Source organism: Gossypium arboreum, chromosome 3 (assembly GCF_025698485.1).
Source record: "Gossypium arboreum isolate Shixiya-1 chromosome 3, ASM2569848v2, whole genome shotgun sequence".
Classification (NCBI taxonomy): Eukaryota; Viridiplantae; Streptophyta; class Magnoliopsida; order Malvales; family Malvaceae; genus Gossypium; species Gossypium arboreum.
In genome coordinates, this window is record NC_069072.1 from 1,994,905 (window position 1) to 2,006,508 (window position 11,604).

Here is an 11,604-nt window from a genome sequence, read left to right on the forward strand (position 1 = left end):
TAAATACACAATATTTTAAAAAAAATAAAGAAATAATAATAATTGAATATATACATGCCAAACACATAATTGGATATCATACTCATCTGAATCTAAATCATGGGATATTGGTGGCAAGTTATTCTCTATCCCAATTGATGTCCAGACACAAGTTCGAACAAGACTGTGAAACTAAGGCAATAAACGAATAAAAGGAAGACAGGAGTATTAGGCTCACAAACTTTGTTAATGAAGTTTGGAAAACAATCCCACTCAGTGGTGCCTCGCTTGGTGCATGATTTTATTCAACTATCATTTGAATCACCTATTAGATAGCTCAATCTACCCTTACACAATAAATAATTGTAGCCCGTATAACGACCCCAATTGTTACAAATCACTCACCCAAAATCTTGCTTACGAATCACAATAACTCTCCAACAAAATGCCTAGCACAAGAGTGGAAAAGTACAAATCAAAAGATCAATAAAACACTCAATAAAAGATCTCAAAATGCACTCCACAACCACTCCAAATGTAGTCACCCAGCAACCTATATATAGGTTGATACAATAGCTCTTCGAGCAACTTTTTAATAAGCTTAAAACTCTAAGTTAAGAGTTGAATTTATCTCTTGAATTATCTTGAATATTTATCCAATAACTTCCTTTATATCCAAGTAAAACGGCTAGCTTGGCCTCCAAGTAAAAGGATAGGGTATGAGATGGGGCAAATCGATCCTTACTTCTCTTCCTCTCCCAAATTCAATTAACTTCATTAAGGATAGAATAAAACATGGTCTGAGGATCATTTGCTAATAGAGTATACATCATAAAGGTCAAAGTCAAAAATGTCAACTTCTTGAAGACATGTCCAAATTGTTATGCAAAAGTCTATCCAAACAACTATTCGAACAAAGGATAGAACATTGTGACAACCCATTCATTTCAAAAAACTTTTGAATACAAGGAGAAACCTCATATACAAGAATAACTAAGGTCCCAACAGTATCCCCTTTTAATTTTTTGACAAAACTCATCAGCAGAATATCAATTTAGCTCCCCCAACATGAAAATTAATTTATCTTTTTTAGCATTGAAACTTGTTAAATTGGTTAAAGGGCAAACTCACATTTTTTAATGTAAATGCTACGTAGCATGATCAACGGTGGATTAAAGTTTTTTTGATCAACGGTGGATTAAAGTTTTTTTTTTTACCTTTTTTTTCTTATTTCAACCATTAATTTAAAAGAAGATCATAGAATCTAACTATAATGAGATTTTTAAATAAATACCAAGCCTCGAGCAAATTGAAGAAAGATTAATTTGCTTATCATGCATGAAAGCTAGAAAACAAACTGTCATAATTTATCTTATTAATTATATAACACCATATACATCATCTATATATATATATATATATATTTTTGATACATATTACAATTACGGGAGGAATGCTAACCACATGATTTGAACTTCGTTAGTGTAAATATATTATATTTTATAGCACCTTGATAAAACACACCTTCTATGAAGTGAAAAATATCATACAAACCTTTGTAACTAAAACTCAAATTGCATTTGCCCTTTTACTAAAAAAAATTAAATTAATCATTATACGTTAGATTAAAGAGTAAATCAATCATTATTGTTAAAATTTTTATCAATTTTTATTATTAAAAATTGACGTGAACACATTACATGTGGCCCTCATTATGAAATATTCATTATAAAATATTTAACAGAATGACTTGTTTGTTTTTTGAGCTAAATATGAGGATTAATTTACTTATTTTTTTTTAATAGAGGAGACAAAATACAATTCGATTCATAGTATAAAGGCATCTATAGTAGTTTTACCCCTATAAGACACAAAATTAACCGGGAAGCTTGTAGCTCGAGAAACAGAAACCTAGCTATGTATATAATATTTAACATAGACATGCATCAAACAAGTAGGATAGACCCATTTTCACATGAAATTTTCACCAAATTTAGACCCCCATTGAGCCAATAAGTCACTTACAAATTAGCCCAATGCTCATTACCGAGTAGCATTATGTTCCTCTTAACTTGAATCCCAAGCTGATCATTATGGTTCCCATGCACAACGAAAATCACCTTATCACCCACCTTGAGACCCATTCTTTTAACAAAATCACGCCACCCTTTGGTTAACACAGGCTTAAGGTGACCATTTTTCCCAGTGCAAAGCCTAAAGGTCCATACCTTACTATATTTGTCCCTGACTTGAAAATCCAACGACTGTGACCCTTCTAAAAGCTTGAAATGCTCCCTCGTCGTAGCTGTAGGGAATGAAAGACGAACCCGAACATCAGTAGGTGTTAATATCTTAGAACAAAGCTCTTTCATAACTGGTTCACTCTCACTAAATTGCATATGCATGGTTTAAAAGCTAATGAAAACCCCAGTTTTTTTTTTTTTTTTTTTGTGATGAGAGTTGAGCAACTTCTATAGATATGTGATTGACTAAAAGTCAGCCATCACCATTTTGATATCGTATTGTGAAAGCCAAATTTCGTCGGCCCGGGCCAAAACGAAAAAACCGAAAGAAAAAATACAAACAGAAAAAATAATTAAAGTCCAATAATAAAAAACAACAACAGTCCATTTACAATAGCCCAATTTTTCAAAAGCCCGAAATAAAAAACCTAATGGCCCGTCAGGCCCAAAACCTTTACCATTTTCAGAAAAAATAAAAACCCTAGCGCCGCACCCTAGTGCCGCCGCCGCTCCTAGCCTCGGCCACCATCAACCGCTCCTCAAACAAACAAAGCAATCGAAATGCAAAATCGAAAAAACTTCAAAGGTAATTTTTATTTTATTTTTCCTCTTTTTGAATCTGTTATTATATATATATATATATAAATAAATAAAATAAAAAGAAAAAAACTCACCTGGTGTTCGTTTTCTACCGTAAGTGGCCGAAGGGTTCTTTGCCTTTTTGGTGATTTTTTGGCCAGTTTCTAAAAAAACCGACCCTAAATTCGAACTCAGGGAGCCGAAACGACCAAAAAGGAGGTTTCTTTTGTACCCACGGCGGAGACTTTAAGATATTTTACAGAAGCTGAAATGGAGCTTGGGAAGTGCGATGGTGTTGCAGTGAAGAAGGGCCTCTGTAATGGAGTTTGGGGAGAGTGCGCTAGGATGGGGATGGTGCTGCCGTGAAGAAGATGCAAGAAAGGGGAAAATATTTATGGATGGTGAGGAGTTTGATCGGGTAGAAAGAGATGAAAGAAAAAACTTGGAGAAAGAAGTTCAAACTAATATTTACTTTTAATTTTTATTTTTCGGTCAAAACGAAGAAGGAATGCCACATGGCATTTTTTATTCATTAAAGATTAATTTTAGCGGATTGGTTTGATATTATTGTCAATGAAAAAAATGTAGATTTGAGTGCGCTTAAGCGCATTATCCTCTTATTAATAAGTTAAAAGTTTAAATCGTGAATTAAGCCTAAAAATAAAATAAAATTATGGATTTGTTTTCTAGTTTTGGAACATTTCTTCGAAAGTAACGAATAATGTTTTACTTTCCGTGCTTCTCTTTATCAGGAAGTATCATTCAATTTCTATTAAAATTGCAATTGTATTTAAGGATATTTGAACCGGATTGGTTGTACTCAAGGATGTTTGAATTGGATGCAATTGGTTGGTCGGGTCGATTAGATTAAGAATTGATCAGATTGCGATCCAGACAACTTTAAATCAATTAGAGTATTAGATTGAGAACCAATATGAATCGATTAAATCAACTATAAAAACTAATTAAACCAATTGAACAGGGTTTTTTTAATTTTTAAAAAAATTAATAAGTTTTTAATTCAACCAATCAAATCACTTATTTTTTACTAGTCATTCAATGTAAAAGCCATTTGTTGTACCTATACCTCCATGAGCTCTTTTTTTAACCTTATCCTACAATATGGCGATCTCATGAAGTGATTGACAAACTATTGATACAAATGAGCACATAACCTTATATATTGTATTTACTCGTTACACTGATATAAAAACCCACAACTAAGCGAAAAAGATGCCTATGACTAACTGAACTCTAAGAAATGTGAAACCAATAAGAAAACAACATGTGACACTTTAAAAAGGATCGACATCATCCTACATAAAACCCTCAAGACTAAAGTATTAAGGGATCTCTCTCTCTCACACACTTCCACGTTCTTCCTACCCTTAATCACCATTCTCTCTTTGTTCATCCAAGTTTTCTTATGGCTTTCTGTCTACAAAGTAAACTATTTTCAATCATTGTTGTCTACAAAGAGAAACTCAAACTTTAAACCTTCCTTAATAAGTTTGTAAAATTGTTTTAGATATTAATATTATATGTAAATATAAACTCAACAAATTTAAAAATATAATATTATATTTTAAAATTATTTATATACTCACATTCTCATACACGAGCACAATAATACCGATGTTAATTGAAGTAAAACTCAATCAATAAAGTAATTTTTTAATTATTTATTTAATATACAATTTCGAGATTTTTAGACTTGATAATTATGATTGAAAATGTGAAAAAGTGTCTTATTTTTTGATATATTAAAGTTTTATTTTTTTATTATACCAAATGTCCAATGACACATATGTCACTCTTTTAAAAAAATTATGTTTTAAATGGTGAAATTAGGTTTAAATATATGAGGGTTCTTATACTCTTTTGAAATTAGCTTCTGTAATTTAATTTTGAAGCATTGGTTCCCTGTACTTTTTTTTATTTAACAATCTTGGTTCTGGAGCTAATTTCCATCCAATTTTTTGTTACTTGTTAATGTAGGCATTTATAGAAAAGGGTAAAATAATTTTTATAGCCTTTGATATTTACAATTTTTGTAAATTTGACCCTTACTTTATAAGTACATAAAAGTCTAAAATTAAAAAAAAATCATATTTCCAAAAAAATTCTAAAAAATTTAAAAACATACAAATAAAAAAAAAAAATTGCCCCCTTTTTTTTTAATGAAAAGTATTTAAAATCCAAACTTAAAAACATAAAGAAACTAATACAAAGTCATGTCTCAGCATCATCTCATCTGCTTAGCTAACACAACTATGATTGATTTCTACACTGTTAAACCTAATAATTCTTTCAATTCCATTTAGTAAACACTGAGCATCAATTCTTGACTGCCAAACCCAATATATATTGGATAAAAACTCGACAATGTTCATCCCTTGGGGAAGTAAATGAAAGTATCTGATCCATGAGTAGAGGATATAAAAGTTTCAAAGCAAACAATATAAGCACAAAAACTCGGAAGATAAAAATAGAGATTTCCTTCTCGTGGGTTTAGCAGGCATAAGTCATTCTTTTGAATCACGATTCTCAAACGTAGTAATGGTTTTTAAATTTTTATTTTTGAATTTTAGAGAGTTTTTAATTTTTAATTTTTCTTAAAAATGTATAATTCCTTATTTTTATGATTTTTATTTAAAAATATTTTTTATGTATTTTTAAGAGTAAATGTCAAATTGACAAAAACTGTAAATGTTGAGGATTATAAAAGTTATTTTGCCTTTTTCTCAATAGTTGCCACATTAGAGACTAACGGCAAAATGGATGGAGTTTTAGCTCAGAGATCATATACAAGGACTTAATGTCTCAAAATTAAAGTACGAGAACGAAATTTTAAATTTCAATAAAACACAGATAACCTGACATATTTAAACCATGAAATTATAATGAACTTTTGCTACTATAGTTATAAAATTAGCAAAATGTTGTTTTTACAATATCATATGAAAGAATTTTAAACATTTTTACAAAATAATTAGGCTTAATACCTATTTTGACTCTTGTACTATAGTGAAATTCTCACTTTCACCTTTTTACTATTTTTTTTTTTTGGTCATTTTGCTCTCTCTACTTTCATGACCATTTCCGTTAAAAAAAAACTCAAGTGGCCATTTAAGGCAATCAAATGCGAACACATGAACATTAATAAAAAAGCCAAAGTGAATTTTACTGCAGTATTGGATCTAATGTGAGAATTTCACTAAAGTACAAGGACCAAAATATGCATTAAACCTGTCAAGGGGCAAACACATGAACACGTGAGATTTTCTTTTTTTAATGAAATGGCCAAGGCGCTAACGTGATAGAGGGAATGAAAATAGGGGAAAAGTGACCCTCAAAATAGTAAAAAGGACTAAAGTGAAATTTTGACCATAGTATAGAGACCAAAGTAGATATTAAACTAAATATTTTCTATGAAGTTCATCAACATGTACAACTTAATTGAGTGGATACTGTTGGTTAATTAATGCTTTCTTTTGTGTGCTTAGTTTTAGTTGAATTCCATGGCATCCACTTTGAGTGAACTCTCACTTTTAAAGTACCCTCAAATTTCAAACACTAATTATTAAAACAATTTCATCAATCAAACCAGCCAACTTATACAATTAGAAAAGTGGTAAACTATATATATACTTATATCATATAGTTTTAGTATATTGACTGCCTATCTTGTAGCAGTAAAAGTACCATGAAGATTCTTGTACTAGAAGTCAAATTACATTTTGCTCTTCTACTAAAAAAACTTAACAAATTGAACCCTGCACATTAGATCAAAGAGTAAATTGATCCTTCCGTTAAAAATTTCGTCTATTTTTAGTGTTAAAAACCAGTCCCTTTACGTCAACATGAGATACACGTAATATATCACATGTAATTGTTTAATTATTTCATTAAGTACTTCAGTTTTTAACAGTAAAAATAGATGACATTTTTAATAGAAATGACCAATTTAATCTTTAATCTAACTAACAGAGACTAATTTGCCCATTGTTTGAGTGAAGGGAGCAAAATACAATCTGACACCTATTACAGGGGCCTCCATGCTACTTTTACCACCAGGTAGCAGAAATCACCATTTCTACTGCTATGACTTCAGTTTACCCTCATGAATAGGCCTATATACATACACAAATATACACATGATCCTTATCTCCTTCCATCGTATGGTTAACGACTGCCTATCAATGACAACCATAGCTAATCTATTATCACGAGATAAACCGGGGAAGACAAAGAAGCTAGAAACAACTGATCCACATCAATGAAAGACCAGCTCTAGAGACTATACAGCATCAAAGTATCTCTAGGAATTCCAATCCAAGCAGTAAATGGAGCTTTTTTTTCCACCAAAAATAAAAGACCATAAAGTAAGTACCCATTTTTTTCAATCTAGTTCGAGTTCAAATTCATTGGGCAATCTATTTACAGACCTAGTCGAGACACAAAATTTTCATATCAACTATCCTAAGCAGGAAAAAAGTTACCATTATAAAAACTTATGAACATCAAAATGGCGGTAGAAGCTAAATTTCTTATGGAGGACCGTAAAAGTTAGACGTCACCCGAAAGGAAGAGTAGCTTAACAGAGTTTAATATTCCTTAAATTACCAGCCGGGCAGCCACTATACTTATAACTGGTTTAACTCGAGTTGGCTTTTATTGGGACCGGTACATTAGTCCAGCACTTTCCATTACACGAAATACGGTGACTTTGAGCACAAATTCCCTCGATCTGAGCAGTTCAAAGACACAGACATCTCCTTCCCCCAAATTGTTCTCCAATGTAAATTCATACCATCCTTGACTGAACTTAGCCCTGCCTCCTCTATAAAGGCATCGAACAGGCCACTGTCTACCATCCGGAAGCTGAAGTTTAATGAATCCTGAAACCCCGCTTAGATGTTGCTCAGCAAAGCACGATGGTAAGTACTGCAATAGAGAAAAATCAAAATGTTGACTGTGGTGTGCTATAAGGTGAAATCAAAAGGGCATGTATGGCACATCGTATTCAATGCTTACCATTATACATCCCCTGTATAGATAAGACGGTCGCAAGACGACCCTGCAGAAAGGGTTAGTAGGCTCAAATGCTTTGGCTGCATTAATCGCTCTCTCTCTTTCTTCAGCAGTCACAATTCTCTTCCTGGCCGAAGCACTTTCATAAAATCTATTACGCATTTCCATGTCATCTTCATGTCCAAGAGATGAATCCTCTTCACCTACATTTCATTGGACAACCAATGAAAATTTCCAAACCTTATATGCTGCAAAACAAATAAAGGACTTACTAGGCTCAAACTTCTGCTTTTTCCTCCCTGGTTTTTTCAGTTTTGGTAGCTCTGCACCTGAAGAATGCAATTTCACTTCATTAGCAGAATCTTTTTAGGTTCAAATACAGTAATGAAAAGCCATACCGCGAATAGGTTGATTATTAACACCCTTAGGTGCGTGATGGTTGACTTCTCCACTCCAGTTTATACAGTTAAGTTTGGACCCACCAAACAAATTAGGCAGCGCTGGAGAGACACATTCATCATCTTCAAGTTCTTCAAATGGATATTGTCTTCCGAGATTGTATTGATTACCAACAAGAGCATTTGTTTGATAGTTTATTTCAGAGTTGTACAAATTAAATATGCTAACACTGAAAGCGGAATTCCCTTCATATCTGAAAATCAAAAAGTAGCCAACACTGATATAGTAACGTTCGACAAATTCCTGCCAACCCTCCTTAAACCAAGCCTTGTTGTCAACTTTCTTTATTCCTACACGCCAAACATGACCATCAGGAACAGTGAGAGCGGCAGCAACAGAAAGCTCATCCCTGAATTTCTTAATAAAGTTATCAGGTATCCTCTGCAAACACCGGAATGCAAGTTAGGCTTATTTATCTGGCGAATAATGAAAATTGGGATTCAAATGGTACTTGGCAGATTAACATTCAAAACATCGTGCTATTGCACATCATGTTATATGAAGAAAACTACTCCCCTGTCTTCTTATCTAACACTAGCATTGAAATGAGAAGATCGAATCATTACAAAGAAATGGATGTAATTATAAAAATCATCACACATAAACATGGCAAGTATAATCATAATCAATAACGTAATCCGTATATACTTTTTCCTAGACAAAACATAAAAAGAAACCGTAAGAGATTAACATTAAATTCCGTGTACATGATGTAGATGAACTTTCTTGCTTGTTCATAAAACACCATTATGAAATAGCCTCACATTTGGTGCATATTTGGTAAAAAACCCTGAGAGAAATATCAAAACAGACCTACGGCAATGTGTTGATACTCGATAAATACCCAATTTAAGTAATAGACCCATAGTAATAAGCCTAGTTATTCTCTTCAATCCAACAAAATCTAGGAAATAAAAAACTTTATTTTACAGTCACATAGACCTGCTGTGCTTTCCCCACTTCCTGTTTACGCGAAACAGTGCATACAAACGACCAAAGTAGATTAATACCAAACTCAGAAGATCAGACCAAACGTGAAAAACTAATAAGCTTTCACTCACATGAAGGAAGATCATAGGAAGCTAAAGTAAAACGTTACACTAATTAAAACTTCGACATTCAACTTCTTTTCGCTAACGAAATCCATTAAAATGAGGACCATTTAAAACTATGAAGCAACAAGCATTTAACCCTATTTGGTTACAATTGTTTATTGTTTACAAAACAGACTATTTCCTGCAAAATCAAACCAGTAAAAATTTGATTGCTTCGCTCCGATATATACTAACTCAAATTCAGATACATCAATAGAATTTACTCAAAATGAAGCAAAATATATACCATGCATTTCAATGGATTCGAATAAGCACCCCCCCTCCCCGGCCCCAGCCTCAATACATTAAAAAAAGACTTGACATCAAAATTTGAAGGATCTTCTATTTCCTTCTACTTTCCCCAGTTTCATCCATGATTACTTAAATAAAATCGTATCACAATTCACAGCAGCTACCAAAAACATTAAGCTAAAAATTCTCAATTCTCCCTAATTTTCATCCAATTCCATCAACCAAACATAATCTCAGCAGGTCTTAACATTCAAATATTACCTCCAAATCTCATAAAACACACTTCAAACCCCAAAACCCAAAATTAAAACATTACAAACAAAAACCCATGATCCATTACCCCAAGGGAAAAAACCCTATATTGAAATTTTAAATTAAACCCAATATATATTTGTTCTCGCTAAACAAAAACATAAGCAAAAATAAAGTTGGGTTTTGAGTAATTTTACCAGTTTCCTGTCCTGGAGAGTAGTGGAGAGAATAAGCTTATGGAAAAAAGGGCGTGGCATTTGGCAGAAATTGTCAGATCATATAATGATTTTGCTTTTTTGAGCTTTTTTCGCTGTATATATATCTAATTCTACTATATATATATATATATATATATATATATATATATATAAATATATATTTATATATCACTGGATCAAATCATAAGACTCTGTTGAGTGCTTACACATGGAAAATAGAGAATTTTTTTGAAAAAATGAAAAAGATATTCAACAGAGAGAGAAAGAAAGAGCTTTCAGATCCGGGCCTTCTCTTCCTCTTCTGCTTCCCCCACTGGTTTTTTTTTTTTACACAATCTGTGGTTTTTTTTTTTAAAAAAAAAAAAAAAACCTAAAAGTTGAACTGAGTTTTCATCATTGGAACATTTGTAAACTCAGCTACTCACTCACTGAGTTCTAATCTCGCTTTCTCTAAAACTCTGGCATTCTTCGTGTGACCCACCACCAGCTTCTCTTGGTTTTTAATAATAAAATATTCCTTATAGGCGTTTCTAATTTTAAAATATTAGTAAACAACATTAATAATCACTCAACTATTAGTAAATTTCTTTTTTAGTATTTTAACTATAAAAAGTTACAAAATAGTCACTCAACTATTTTATTTTATCTTTTTTAGTCACCCAATTATCTTATATTCTTGGTGTTTCTATTTGTATTACGATCCATGTTTGGGATTCATGGTTACCCCTCACAACAATATCATCTCTAATGTTTGAACTTGAGTCCTTCTCTTAAGAATGTAATATGTCTTACCATTGCACCCAACCACTTATTGGTAAATCTGTAGATATTTTAATTTTAGTTCTTTTATTTGTAAACGATATAAAAGTATGAAAAGATAAAATTGTTATCAAAATAATAATTTGATAAAAGGATTGATTAGTCATTTACTAACCGAACTGGTATCCAGTTATCCTGTAATACCCTGAAAATCTTTACAGTAATACATTATCCTTGATATAATAAAATAAGGAAATAAAATGATAAAAAGGGAAGTTTTGAGTTATGGCAACATTGGGAAGTAAATTATGATATCTTGATCTAGGAAAGGACTAAATTGTAAAAGTTAGAAAAGTTTTGTTGCCTAAGAGTAAATACTCAAGACTTAAAGGGTTAAAGTGTAAATATGAAAAAGTTGAAGGACCAATAGTGTAAATATTTTAAGGGTAGAATGATCTAGAAACTAAGGAAAATGGATAAATTAGGGCCAAATTGAATAAGTGAAGAACTATGAGGGACTAAATTGCAATTTTACCAAATTAAATGATGACTCAAGGATGGAATTCTAAAAGATCATGAAGGGCAAAATGGTCAATTAGTAAGAGAGAGAATTCTAGAATGTAATGATTATGTTAATGATATTTTAAATTAATTAATTAGATAAATGTTATTTTATTAATATTTTATGAGATATTTAATATTATTTTATTATTATTTATCTAGTATATAAGGAAA

At 31.7% G+C, this 11,604-nt stretch overlaps 1 protein-coding gene and 2 long non-coding RNA genes across 4 annotated transcripts; 1 reads left to right on the plus strand and 2 right to left on the minus strand.

The window, feature by feature from the left end:
• Positions 1-1,752: 1,752 nt before the first annotated feature.
• On the minus strand, positions 1,753-3,036 carry LOC108475416 (uncharacterized). Its single transcript, XR_001869972.2, has 2 exons — positions 2,897-3,036; positions 1,753-2,284 (listed from the first exon to the last, which is right to left on the minus strand). It is a non-coding gene; the product is annotated as an uncharacterized LOC108475416 (long non-coding RNA).
• On the plus strand, positions 2,479-3,390 carry LOC128290210 (uncharacterized). The gene is made up of 2 exons (XR_008279854.1): positions 2,479-2,808; positions 2,921-3,390. It is a non-coding gene; the product is annotated as an uncharacterized LOC128290210 (long non-coding RNA).
• A 3,357-nt stretch (positions 3,391-6,747) lies between these two features.
• Positions 6,748-10,232, minus strand: LOC108474481 (B3 domain-containing transcription factor VRN1). Of its 2 annotated transcripts, none has more exons than XM_017776419.2 (5): positions 10,090-10,232; positions 8,234-8,675; positions 8,108-8,164; positions 7,839-8,038; positions 6,748-7,748 (listed from the first exon to the last, which is right to left on the minus strand). In XM_017776419.2, exons 1-5 carry the CDS (start codon positions 10,147-10,149, stop codon positions 7,476-7,478), a joined length of 1,032 nt encoding a protein of 343 aa, XP_017631908.1. In that variant the 5' UTR covers positions 10,150-10,232; the 3' UTR covers positions 6,748-7,475. The 2 variants fall into 2 exon arrangements, with proteins under 2 accessions (XP_017631908.1, XP_017631907.1); XM_017776418.2 differs by having other exon boundaries at positions 8,108-8,182.
• Between the last annotated feature and the right edge of the window lie 1,372 nt (positions 10,233-11,604).